The sequence below is a fragment of the Pecten maximus genome, chromosome 4 (assembly GCF_902652985.1).
Source record: "Pecten maximus chromosome 4, xPecMax1.1, whole genome shotgun sequence".
In the NCBI taxonomy this organism is placed as follows: Eukaryota; Metazoa; Mollusca; class Bivalvia; order Pectinida; family Pectinidae; genus Pecten; species Pecten maximus.
Genome location: NC_047018.1, coordinates 42,811,096 through 42,825,630, shown reverse-complemented (window position 1 = coordinate 42,825,630; position 14,535 = coordinate 42,811,096). Strand labels below are relative to the sequence as shown.

The 14,535-nt window shown below is 37.2% G+C and overlaps 1 protein-coding gene across 1 annotated transcript in view; it reads left to right on the top strand.

Annotated features, from left to right (window-relative positions):
* The window catches only part of LOC117326149 (brefeldin A-inhibited guanine nucleotide-exchange protein 1-like), a 47,064-nt gene that overhangs the window by 14,193 nt on the left and 18,336 nt on the right, over window positions 1-14,535 (top strand). The window contains 16 exon segments of the mRNA XM_033882780.1: window positions 64-219; window positions 1,747-1,915; window positions 4,471-4,705; window positions 5,226-5,325; window positions 5,944-6,066; window positions 6,536-6,661; window positions 7,387-7,573; window positions 8,136-8,247; window positions 8,640-8,674; window positions 8,815-8,985; window positions 9,984-10,068; window positions 10,825-10,990; window positions 11,591-11,745; window positions 12,553-12,681; window positions 12,937-13,095; window positions 13,374-13,509. Of these exon segments, the coding sequence (XP_033738671.1) occupies window positions 64-219; window positions 1,747-1,915; window positions 4,471-4,705; window positions 5,226-5,325; window positions 5,944-6,066; window positions 6,536-6,661; window positions 7,387-7,573; window positions 8,136-8,247; window positions 8,640-8,674; window positions 8,815-8,985; window positions 9,984-10,068; window positions 10,825-10,990; window positions 11,591-11,745; window positions 12,553-12,681; window positions 12,937-13,095; window positions 13,374-13,509 (2,244 nt within the window).

Genomic DNA, 14,535 nt, shown 5'->3' with positions numbered 1-14,535 from the left:
TAGAGAATGATTGCTTTTATCTTTTTTCTCTTTGTTTTTTCTTTTACTTTTTGGACTTCATAGTTCAAGTTTCACCTTCTCCAGAAAGTGATGAACCCAACCCTGCTGTAAACGATTCAGTTTCCCCTCAGTCTTCCCAGAATGCAACAGAACCTTCCCAGAATGCCACCGAGTCTGCCCCCTCCTTGTCGGGGAGTAGCAAATCAGGCAGTTCTTTTGGTAATTGTGTTGTACAGATGTTGTGTTTTTAGGAATTTTTGGTGAAGGAATATATATACCAATATTTAGACAGTTAGATTTTCCAGTAATAGTCTCTCTTTATTCATTAAGAACACATTAACTGTTCATTTACAAAATGTTACTTAGTACGAGGAAATGGATTTGACCTGCATGTTTGACTCATGACAGTTCATAGTCTAATTGTTCATCAGATATCTGCAATCTTTTAAGTTTATTCAATTCGTAGCACAGTACCATAATTGTAGCATATATTTACTGGTAGTTAACTACATACAAATGATTAGATAAAGATAAGAAAAAAAATATGTTTTGGTTAATTAGACACATATACCAGAAATGAAAAAAAAAAACTATTCTTTTAAGATTTACCTCTTCCAACAAAACTTGAAATTTCTAAAATGTAAAAGAAAAAGAAAATTATTGAGTGTAAATTTTCAAGGGAAATAACCTGTGCTTTAAATCCATTCTGCACATAAAACAGCAATGTTGGTATCCAATTATGGGAATAACTTTACATGTTTAGCAGATTAACTTGCATCAGGATAGCATAAACACTGTTCAGATTTAACCAACAGTGTTAATCTGTTTAACTGACTAACTCTTTAACTGATTTACCAGTAATTGATTAACTCAAAATGGTGATTGATAATGTTATATATGTGTAATTGATAGAGTAAGTTTATCTTAAGTCTACAAACTAAGTAAGTTATACAATTTCATAATAAAATCTGGAGATTTGATATAAAACACTTAACTGATATTGTGAGTTAGGTATATATATATAAATCTGGTCAAACCCATCAAACCTATATCTATATACTGTATACCTAGAGCTTTACCTTCTCTTTAAAAAGAAAATACATAATAAGATAAGATATTTTAATTTAAGTGTAACATCCTAAACAAGTTTGACCTCACTTGGATTATGTCATTGCATGGCTTTGAATTTAATATTTATAAAGAAAAGAGAGAAAAAAAGGGGGGGGGGGGGGGGGGGGGCTAGAGCAGTTTTAGGAGATTTGAATTAAAATTAGGTCCAGGATTCTGAAGATGGGTAGTAATTAAGTTCTCATTATCAAAACCTGTAATTCAGATTTAGAAAAATGTTTAACATATGTACCTGTACTCATTCTATACTGATAGTTTGCTGTTGAATATACTAACATTTTAGTTCTAGAATTACTTTATTGACTTGAGCACTTAAAATGCATGTGATTTGGACTGCTTGAAAATACTGTTTTCTTTTGCTAATGGATTTGGAAACTTTTTAGCTATGGTATGAAGAAATTTAAAATCATTTATATCTTTACTTTTTATCTGGCGTCGGGTAGAAAAACAGTATCTTTTCTTAGCGTAGTGACAATTGAAGCATGTCAGATTTTCTTATCATGGTTAACAGGGATTATGGTATAACCAAGCCTGCCTAGACACATTGCATAATTACATTTCCTCTGTATTCATTGTTTGCGTCATGCTGAAATGTCATTATGAATAATTTGATATCAGGCCTGAACAAGCTGGATGCTGAGGATGGGGATACCCTCGAAGGCCAGGATGGGCAGGAGATGGCCCAGGGTGTATTCGCTCACATTCTACAAAAGGACGCCTTCCTTGTCTTCAGGAGTCTGTGTAAACTTAGCATGAAGCCCCTCGCTGATGGTCCACCTGACCCAAAGTTAGTACTGTATATAATGTAGGCCCTCACTGATGGTCCTCCCGACCCAAAGTTAGTACTGTATATAATGTAGGTCCTCGCCGATGGTCCACCCGACCCAAAGTTAGTACTGTATATAATGTAGGCCCTCGCCGATGGTCCACCCGACCCAAAGTTAGTACTGTATATAATGTAGGCCCTCGCCGATGGTCCACCCGACCCAAGTTAGTACTGTATATAATGTAGGCCCTCGCCGATGGTCCACCCGACCCAAAGTTAGTACTGTATATAATGTAGGCCCTCGCCGATGGTCCACCCGACCCAAAGTTAGTACTGTATATAATGTAGGCCCTCGCCGATGGTCCACCCGACCCAAGTTAGTACTGTATATAATGTAGGCCCTCGCCGATGGTCCACCCGACCCAAAGTTAGTACTGTATATAATGTAGGCCCTCGCCGATGGTCCACCCGACCCAAAGTTAGTACTGTATATAATGTAGGCCCTCGCCGATGGTCCACCCGACCCAAAGTTAGTACTGTATATAATGTAGGCCCTCGCCGATGGTCCACCCGACCCAAAGTTAGTACTGTATATAATGTAGGCCCTCGCCGATGGTCCACCCGACCCAAAGTTAGTACTGTATATAATGTAGGCCCTCGCCGATGGTCCACCCGACCCAAAGTTAGTACTGTATATAATGTAGGCCCTCGCCGATGGTCCACCCGACCCAAAGTTAGTACTGTATATAATGTAGGCCCTCGCCGATGGTCCACCCGACCCAAAGTTAGTACTGTATATAATGTAGGCCCTCGCCGATGGTCCACCCGACCCAAAGTTAGTACTGTATATAATGTAGGCCCTCGCCGATGGTCCACCCGACCCAAAGTTAGTACTGTATATAATGTAGGCCCTCGCCGATGGTCCACCCGACCCAAAGTTAGTACTGTATATAATGTAGGCCCTCGCCGATGGTCCACCCGACCCAAAGTTAGTACTGTATATAATGTAGGCCCTCGCCGATGGTCCACCCGACCCAAAGTTAGTACTGTATATAATGTAGGCCCTCGCCGATGGTCCACCCGACCCAAAGTTAGTACTGTATATAATGTAGGCCCTCGCCGATGGTCCACCCGACCCAAAGTTAGTACTGTATATAATGTAGGCCCTCGCCGATGGTCCACCCGACCCAAAGTTAGTACTGTATATAATGTAGGCCCTCGCCGATGGTCCACCCGACCCAAAGTTAGTACTGTATATAATGTAGGCCCTCACCGATGGTCCACCCGACCCAAAGTTAGTACTGTATATAATGTAGGCCCTCGCCGATGGTCCACCCGACCCAAAGTTAGTACTGTATATAATGTAGGCCCTCGCCGATGGTCCACCCGACCCAAAGTTAGTACTGTATATAATGTAGGCCCTCGCCGATGGTCCACCCGACCCAAAGTTAGTACTGTATATAATGTAGGCCCTCGCCGATGGTCCACCCGACCCAAAGTTAGTACTGTATATAATGTAGGCCCTCGCCGATGGTCCACCTGACCCAAAGTTAGTACTGTATATAATGTAGGCCCTCGCCGATGGTCCACCCGACCCAAAGTTAGTACTGTATATAATGTAGGCCCTCGCCGATGGTCCACCTGACCCAAAGTTAGTACTGTATATAATGTAGCCCCTCGCTGATGGTCCACCTGACCCAAAGTTAGTACTGTATATAATGTAGGCCCTCACTGATGGTCCACCCGACCCAAAGTTAGTACTGTATATAATGTAGGCCCTCGCTGATGGTCCACCCGACCCAAAGTTAGTACTGTATATAATGTAGCCCCTCGCCGATGGTCCACCTGACCCAAAGTTAGTACTGTATATAATGTAGGCCCTCACTGATGGTCCACCCGACCCAAAGTTAGTACTGTATATAATGTAGGCCCTCGTCGATGGTCCACCTGACCCAAAGTTAGTACTGTATATAATGTAGGTCCTCACTGATGGTCCACCCGACCCAAATTTAGTACTGTATATAATGTAGGCCCTCACTGATGGTCAACCCGACCCAAATTTAGTACTGTATATAATGTAGGCCCTCACTGATGGTCCACCTGACCCAAAGTTAGTACTGTATATAATGTAGACCCTCACTGATGGTCCACCCGACCCAAAGTTAGTACTGTATATAATGTAGGCCCTCACTGATGATCCACCCAACCAAAAGTTAGTACCATATATAGTGTAGCCCCTCCAGTCCGGATGGTCAAACTGACCCATAGTTAGTACTGTATATAACATACTTACTATGTAATTAAAATTTAGTCTCTTGAATTGCTGTTACCCGCTCCCCAAGTCTCCACCACTACCTATCTGACATTCTGCCATCCCACAGATAGTAGCCCTCACTGTGGTCCATCGATACAAAGTTAAACTTTATGAAATGTATATCGTGTATCGCCTCAAAATCGCTTCTCTTGGTTCAGAATATTCTCTCGATAACAGTACTGTATAGAACAGAAATTTTGTTTCCCATTTTGACTATGCACAACCCCATGAGGTTTCCTCAGAGTATTTTGATACATTACAGATCCCACGAGCTGCGGTCCAAGATCCTGTCTCTACGCCTCCTGTTATCCATACTTCAGAACGCTGGTCCAGTGTTTCAGACCAACGAGATGTTCATCAATGCTATTAAACAGTACTTGTGTGTAGCTCTGTCTAAGAATGGGGTCAGTTCTGTACCCGAGGTGTTCGAGCTCTCACTCGCTATATTTCTCACACTCCTGTCCAACTTCAAACAGTACCTGAAAATGCAGATCGAGGTATGTGTGCTGATTAGCCCTTTCAACCCTAAGAAACTTTAGTGGACTCTGCCATTCTTTCATAATTTGAAGTCCAATATGGTCAGTAGGGGTGAAAGAGTTAGGTATCCACTAACATAAAGGTACCGAGTATAATATATTTGAAAATTATATGATATTCAAGAGTTTGGGTAGAAGTTTTGTAAAATGTTCATTTTACAGGTATATACATATTAGAATGGAAAATGATTTTATGTTCGAGATGTTTAGTAAAATATTCTGAAAGGGTCATTCTCATAGTTTTGTTTTTCCACTGTTTGCCAGGATAGAATTGTTTTGAAAAATTGTGTTAATATTGAAAAAAAAAATAATAAGTAAAAATAATAGGCATTTCACAGAGGTATTTATTTATCAGTATTTTGAAATTCTTGAATTTTGTTTACACAGCTATGTTCATGTTTATCAGCTGCTAATCATGTTTTCTGTTTGCCTTGTGTTATGTGAGAACAAAATTTAATTGTGTCTTGTATTGTTGTACCAGGTTTTCTTCAAGGAAATTTTCCTGTCTATCCTGGAGACCCCCAGCAGTTCCTTTGATCACAAATGGATGGTGATCCAGGCACTAACCAGGATATGTGCAGGTACGCTTGTCCCAGATATGTGTATTATGTACCAGGAAATGTGCAGGTACTGTTGTCGCAGATTTGTGTATTATGTACCAGGATATGTGCAGGTACGCTTGTCCCAAAAATGTGTATTATGTACCAGGATATGTGCAGGTACTGTTGTCGCAGATTTGTGTATTATGTACCAGGATATGTGCAGGTACGCTTGTCCCAAAAATTTGTATTATGTACCAGGATATGTGCAGGTATGCTTGTCCCAGATATGTGTATTATGTACCAGGATATGTGCAGGTATGCTTGTCCCAGATATGTGTATTATGTACCAGGATATGTGCAGGTACACTTGTCCCAGATATGTGTATTATGTATGTACCAGGATATGTGCAGGTACTCTTGTCCCAGATATGTGTATTATGTACCAGGATATGTGCAGGTATGCTTGTCCCAGATATGTGTATTATGCACCAGGATATGTGCAGGTACACTTGTCCCAGATATGTGTTTTATGTAACAGGATATGTGCAGGTACACTTGTCTTAGATATGTTTATTATGTACCTGGTCTTGGTGTGATATCCATTTCACTACCCGACTTTTGATGTATACTGTAATTATTTGTATTTTCTTTGAACAGATGCCCAGTGTGTTGTGGACATCTATCTTAACTACGACTGCGACTTGACGCTGGCTAACATTTTTGAACGGCTGGTAAACGATTTATCCAAGATCGCTCAGGGCAGACATGCTCTGGCTTTAGGTAAATAGATAAAAATTACACCTCACAACAAAAAAATCGGGGTTTTAGTTTGAAATTTCTACTTTCAACATTTTGAAATTTTTACTAATGTTTGGGTTGTACATTTAGATATTATGTTACGTATAAATTATACTTCATTTTAAGATGTTCCGATTCATTCTGTGAATTGTATTCTTTGTGACTCTTATGTAATAAATTCTGGCTAGTTTATATGCGACTCATTTGTAATAAATTCTGGCTAGTTTGATAGTACATGTATCTAGGAATTATTCAAAGGTGGAATACACCAGAAAGGAAGAAAAAAATTCATGCTAATTCCAGCTGAACAGAATGAATTTTGGCAGGATTAATACTACATGTAGTAGTCTGAAATGGGTTATAATTAAATAAAAATTACTTTAAAAAGAAAACAACAACAAATGATTTATTGAGTTCGATACAAAATATTACACTTTTTGTCATTGGACAGGTGCCACGCCCAACCAGGAGAAGAGCATCCGTATCAAGGGTTTAGAATGTCTAGTGTCCATACTGAAATGTATGGTGGAATGGAGTAAAGATTTATACATCAACCCACACTCTCAGTCAAATCTAGGTGAGTCCTTTTAAGTTATTACAAGTTATGGTGAAGATCCGAGTTTTTGGGGGCCGTGGTGGCCGAGTGGTTAAGGTATCCCGACACTTTATCACTAGCCCTCCACCTCTGGGTTGCGAGTTTGAAACCTACGTGGGGCAGTTGCCAGGTACTGACCGTAGGCCGGTGGTTTTTCTCCGGGTACTCCGGCTTTCCTCCACCTCCAAATCCTGGCACGTCCTTAAATGACCCTGGCTGTTAATAGGATGTTAAACAAAAACAAACCAAACCAAACCAAGTTTGGCCATGATGGTCGAGTGGTTAAGGTGTTCCGACACTTAATCACTAGCCCTCAACTTCTAGGTTGCGAGTTTGAAACCCACGTTGGGCAGTTGCTTGGCACGGACCGTAGGTTGGTGGGTTTTCTCCGGGTACTCCGGTTTTCTTCCACCTCCAAAACCTGGCACGTCCTTAAATGACCCTGGCTGTTAAAAGGATGTTAAATAAAATAAACCAAACAAATCTGAGTTGATTTGTAGATAATTCTTCATTTCAATATAAAGTGTTTCAAGCTTAAAAAAAACTACCTTTTTCTTCCAAGAAAAAAAAATGTAATTATGTCTGTAGGAATTTTCAAATAACAATATTAAAATCCTTACAAATCCCTTTAAAAACTTTAACTTATAACTGTGAGTTACTGGCTACCACAATAGGCTTTGAAATGACACAGATAAAATCTTTTGCAGGTCAAGAAAGTAAACCATGTAATGACACGGACAATGATTCTGGAAACAGCACAATGAAAAGTTACGGCAGTGTTAATTCCATCAACTCGACAAGCAGCTCACAGGCGCCTAGTCTGTCCCTCGATAATCCAGAGGAGTTCGAAAGCATCAAACAACAGAAGGAGATTATGGAAAGCGGCATAGAAATGTAAGCTGTGAAACAGAAAATATTGAAACTGTAAAAATGTTAAAAATATATTCCCGCCGATTTACTTAAACCTGCTTCATTGTTGACGTTGTATAAACTGCTTATCATGGTAATGCATAACATCACGTCCTCAGTATAGATCTTATTAACACCAACAAATGAAAAAAAATAACAGCTTCCAGAAAATGATCACCTACCAGACAGAAAGCTACATACCAAATATAGATGGGAGTATGATAGATTTTATTTGGGATGCAATTAGTTAATTCTTAAATTTAAAAGATAAATAGAAGCTGAAACTTTTGGAGGGTGGTAATAGCTTAAAGTATGGCACTTTCGGTATTGGATATGATATACAATATTCTTTTTTCAAACGATTGTGATTACTCTTTGACAGAGATGAAGCACCAGTTAAAATGAAGATGAATTCACCTCACCCCTACCGATTTATCGGGTTGTATTAAGGATGTTCAGATATTAATTTATACACATTAAAAAAAATATTGCATTCAGAATTTTTACTTTTTCTGTTTTGTTAATAATGAATTTGATTATTTTCTAGGTTTAACAAGAAGCCGTATAAAGGTTTACACTACCTACAAGAACAGGGTATGCTGGGTACGGCACCAGATGATTTAGCAGAATTCTTCCATTCAGACGAACGTCTTGATAAGGTCTGTCACAATGTATATGGACCCAAAATATCTAACTCGGTATAAAAATATCAAAATCTTTTGAGTATAATAAGATAAAAATCATATGCCTGTCACTTCACTGATACTTTACTGTTATAAAATATGATTAAATTGTATTTTGATGTCCTTTCAATTATGTTCTGACTGACTTATTTAGGAGTAATTAAATCAAATGCAGTCCCTTCATTGTCGCATATTTTGGAGTTTAAGTAAATTTAGCTTTGGGCTCATATTTTCATCAATATGTGAGTAGGAGCATAAAAAATTTACGAACATAATCTTGTTGACATTCAAAACGTTACCTTAATGATTTTGAAAGTTTTAATTCATTAGCATCTAATTTCTCTTCTTTTTTTATATATTTTTTTCAGACCGTTGTTGGTGATTTCTTGAGTGAAAATGAAAAGTAAGTGAAAGCAGCTTTAGCATTTTAAAAATCAGAAAGAAAAAAAAAATTTATTAGATCAACGCTGTCTTAAGATGATATGAGTAATATACAGAGTTTTTTTATAGGACCAAAAATCTTTTTAATTTTCTGTTTTCTAGACTCAACAAGGAGGTGATGTATGCATACATTGATCAGATGGATTTCGTAGAGATGAATTTTGTGCCCGCACTTCGTCGGTTCCTAGAAGGATTTAGGCTACCAGGCGAGGCTCAGAAAATAGACAGACTTATGGAGAAATATGCATCTCGATATTATGAGTGCAACTCAAAGTAAGTATATGTGTGTCAAAAGAGGGTAATGGATTGATTGATCAGTCCATACTGTTAGTGAAACTTGTCAACCTAAACACATCTATAGATAATAAATTAGATGATTAGGGTATCAATCACTGGAAAATTAAGTGACCTAGTGGCACAGTGGTAACACACTTGCCTTTCATCTAGCGGCCGGGGTTCGATTCCCCGATTGGACGTGAAAAGGTATGGGTCACCTGCCCGACCATGTGGGTTTTTACCAGGTTCTTGGGTTTCCTCCATCCCTCACGCACTTCAATCTGGGCCAACAAGCGTGATTAATATATGTTGATATAACTTGTTTTGCAATTGTTCTAAAATAAATAAAGTTTTACGTTTTAACTGGGCAACCAGAGCAGTTAGTGGTGGTCAAGAGTTTATCTTTTTAACTATTGTCAACCTCTTAAAATTGTCATAGTTTGTATTTGTGTTTCTCTTGGAATAACAAAGTTATGTACTGAAAACTGTTAAGTCGCACTACAAGCAGAGTTATAGTCCTTTGATCTCTCGATTAAGAAGTCTAAGGACATAACTTGTTTACTGCTTTCCTTTAAGTTCACCAAATTTACTACACTTGGGTATCTTGGTGTGTTTTTCTGTACTGCTGAGTTTAAATAAACAATCATGGCTCTATCTTTTAAACATACAGTGAGTATGGCTTAATCTCAATACTTGATCTTGCTTGATCTTCAAACTTTTCCCAAAGATTATTGAATTAATTTGACTTAACTCATTCTGAATAAAAACAAAATCACTGCCAGAGAAACCTGAAATATAACTTTGTCTTTGACTCAGGTTTTAGGTAATAAATGGCTGGAACTCTTCCATAGAAAATGACAAAAACTTTTCAAGTGATGATTTTCAAGCAATTTACAATTTATGTTTGCATTATGAACGAAATATTGAAATCTTACCAGATAATTGTCCTTTAAATTTTAATATAATTAATTGTTCTGTTTTGCTTATTTCCACAGTACGGAAATCTTCGCCACTGCTGATGCGGCCTATGTGTTAGCCTATTCTGTGATTATGTTGACAACAGATCTCCATAGTTCCCAGGTGTGTAAACTGTTTCCTGTATCAGCCCTTCATCCCTTCCATTATCTAATTCATTCTCTCCATCTGATCCTGTCCTCAGTCTGACCATTCAATCCTTCACCCCTTACCTAAATCTTTTATTCAAAACGCCCCTATTGTTTCCTTCCACACTCCTAATTTCCCTTCACCGCCTGTCCTACCTACTATCCAATCATTGTTACACCCCATTCTTTCTTTCCTCTCTCCTTCCTTCGACCCCTGTCATCCTTCAATTCAATCTTCCCTTCTCCCCTCTCCTCACCATTGCATTATCTCAGTCTGAAAGTAAAATCCTGAACTTATCATCTTTAGCCCTGTACATATATGTAATTATCACCTGTTTTTAGCCCTGTACATATATGTAATTATCACCTGTTTTTAGCCCTGTACATATATGTAATTATCACCTGTTTTTAGCCCTGTACATATATGTAATTATCACCTGTTTTTAGCCCTGTACATATATGTAATTATCACCTATTTTTAGCCCTGTACATATATGTAATTATCACCTGTTTTTAGCCCTGTACATATATGTAATTATCACCTGTCTTTAGCCCTGTACATATATGTAATTATCACCTGTTTTTAGCCCTGTACATATATGTAATTATCACCTGTCTTTAGCCCTGTACATATATGTAATTATCACCTGTTTTTAGCCCTGTACATATATGTAATTATCACCTGTTTTTAGCCCTGTACATATATGTAATTATCACCTGTTTTAATTCTCAGGTTAAAATTAAGATGACAAAGGAACAATACATCAAGATGAACCGGGGTATTAATGACAGTAAGGATCTGCCAGAGGAATATCTTTCTGCCATTTATGACGAGATCGCCGGGAACGAGATTAAGATGAAAGTGTCTGGCTCGACCAAAGCAACATCTACAGTTCCTAGTATGTAATTTTGATTCATTTACTGCTCAGGAAATTTGATTTATAATTTTTATGACACATTTTGGTTCAAATACAATGCCAGTCTGATTACAAATATTTGCATCATATTACAGGGGCAAGTAATTATTTCTTGTGTTGAAAAATGCATCCAAATTTCATCAAAAGAATCAGTTGTTAATAAATAGAGAATATATAACAGTTCTTCAGTGAAAAATATCAAAATGTTAGCCACATGAGTGAAATACATTTGGTATTACTGATTAAGATACTGTTGGATATTCCGTTTATTACATTTTATAGTGAAATCTACTCAGGCAGATTTAAAGTTCTCCCATTTCTCCGATATTTCACTGGTGAAAATGTAACAAATTCTTGTATTGAATGACTCATTTCCAAATTTATTTTTCCTTTTAAATGTCTATTGAGTAAGTTATTATTATTCTTTTCATGCATATGAAAAATAGTTCTCAACAATTATGAATATTTGTGAAATATAAAGGATCTGATATTTTTTTATGATTGCAAATATACTGCCAATCAGTAACAGAATATCGTCTGAGCTATACCCTGACCAATGTGATGTATTAAATACATTTACAGAGGACATCACCAGCGATAAGCAGCGGCGTCTGTTGTATAACCTGGAGATGGAACAGATGGCTCACACAGCCAAGGCTCTGATGGAGAGTGTGAGTCACGTGTCGTCCAACTTCACCAGTGCCACCCACCTAGAGCATGTCCGACCTATGTTTAAGGTAAAATGGGATATTAGTCATAGAACGAACAAAATGCCAAGTCTGACGGATGTTTAAGGTTAAATGTGATATAAGTCATAGAACGGACAAAACGGCATGTCTTACAGATGTTTAAGGTAAAATGGGATAGAAGTCAGAACAGACAAAATGGCATGTCCGACCCATTCCTCAGGTGAAATGTGATATTAGTCATAGAACGGACGAAAAGGCATGTCTGACTGATGTTTAAGGTAATGTTACAGTTGATTAGCCGTAGAACAGACAGAATGGGTCCCATACCAGATAACCAGTGAGGACTAAAGGCTTCTGTCTGTATCTGTCAATCCATTAATTGGTTTAAGTTTTGTAATGGTTCACCATAATTGTTTTAGGATGTTACTTAACATACTGTACCATTAGAGGTTATTTAGGGGTCTAGCATTACTGCTGCGGCATGAAACTGAAAATATATATTTTATTTTTTTTCTGATTTTTTAACTATTTTGGACAATTTTGTTTACCAAAATCGTTATTTTTCTCTATTTACTTAAATTGTGTTGGGATGTTGCCAATCTGTTCTCTTTTGATAACATTATCATTCAGAATATCTTACTTTCTTTAAGCAATATTCTCACAATGCTTGTTTTAATAATCAATAACATTTTTAAGCATAGGCACCATGACATCAATAAAAATAAATATGTACTTGTAGTTAAATAAATGTTCTAATTATGTATTTCTATACTTTATGCATCTCTATGTGTTCTTAAAGTGGATAGGAGATATACCTGGATGTAAAACTGTAAGTGATTTTCTTGTCCTTTCTAGATGGCATGGACACCCTACTTAGCAGCGTTCAGCGTTGGTCTACAGGACTGTGATGACATCACTATAGCCAGTCTATGTCTGGACGGACTTCGGTGTGCAATTCGTATAGCATGTATATTTCATATGGAGGTAAGGCAGTTGACATGAAATTCTTTCTTGACTTTAACTTCATAGTTACTGAACATCAAAAACATAAATTTATACACTTGTTACAAAAATATGACAGGATGAAATGGTGGTTTGGTCTCTACCTGTACATCCATAAATGATGTCAGCTTCACATGTCAGACACTTACTGAATGAGTGAACATGAAAAGTTACTATTGAATTTTTCTGAAGTTTATCCCTAAATTTATGGTAAAGTATGCTGACTCCATCTTTCAGATTGAGAGAGACGCCTATGTACAGGCTCTAGCAAGATTTACTCTCCTGACCGCAGCATCTCCCCTGACAGAAATGAAGACAAAGAATATCGACACCATTAAAACACTCATATCTGTCGCTCACACAGATGGAAACTACCTTGGCCGGTCTTGGCTTGAGGTAGGCTGACCAAGAATTTTGTTTAGTGAATTTGGGAACTGCAAGATGTTTTAAAATATCTGTCTTGTATAAAGTTTATAAAATATGTCAATTGTCCTAGGGTTAAAACAGGTATGAATCAGTCGTAATCCAGTTTCAAAATTTGTGATATGTAAGACAAAAAAAAAGGAAAGAATTACAAAACATTCCATTGAAATTTGGCCAGAATTTAAGAAGTTTGAGTGAAGGTATTTTCAAATTTGTGTTTTGAAGAGTAATGATTAATGATGAACTTTCAGATTCTGCGATGTATATCACAACTAGAACTAGCACAATTAATTGGTACTGGGGTCAAACCAAGGTCAGCCCACCACCATCATAACCGAGGCAATGTGGACAGTGCAGGTCACCCGATCGAGGCATTCGACCCAGAAGGTTGGTGTTAAATTGATTTGAATGTTACAGTCAGAAAACAGATTCTTATTATTGGTAGTGGTCTATATGTAGTGAAGCATAATTTGATATTTTTTCTGTGAAAATTGTTGAATATTATCTTCAGCCTTGAAAAAGCTTTTAAAATGAATATAGTGCCTTGAAAACACAATTTTGTTCCTAGAATTGTTACTAAAGCACTTTTGTGTGTGTTTAGATATCAGTTTTATTGTTAAATGATGAAATATCAGAAAATAATTAGTTTTTGGTTGTATCTTTGAAGCAATTGAGATCCCCACAACATAATCATACATCAACAAATAAAGCTATTAGCAAATAAAACAAACATTATTTTGATGTTTGCTCAAACAAACCAGGTGAGCGATACAGGCCCTCTAGGCCTCTTGTTTGTCAATGCAATGTCAAAGCCACAGGTTTACAATTTCCTCTCCAACATTACATTTGAGTAACATTCCTGGAATTATAGCTTGAAAGACCTTGATTTAGATAAACCAACATCACTACAAGAATTGACTTTAACTCATAAACATTAAAAAAAATATTGATATACCGTATTTGACCTAATAAGGGCGCCTGCCCTAATAAGGGCGCCCTACCTTTTTTCAAGGAAATAAATCTTTGACTGAGTGTCAAAATGGTGTTCAAAAGTAATAATTCATGTGAAATATTTTGCTACTTTATGTGTTCAATTTTCTTCAGCAAATTAAGTAACTGGAACACATGTTTTCGCCACATTTTGTGTATTCCTACAGGCTACAGATGACATGTCAGTGCAAAGAGCACCCAAAAATAAACACACATACAAATAATAACTTACCATCTTTACTTGAAGATAAAGTAAAGACTTCATTCTTGTTGATAAATAACTTTTGTTCAGAACAGAAAGCTAGTAAAAGACATTGTAAATCAATTATTAGGTCAAAGAAAACGATGTCTAATATGATCTGGGAAATCACCTGTTTCTATAAATAGAACACAAAAGAGTTCCATTTGAACATAAATGGTGGA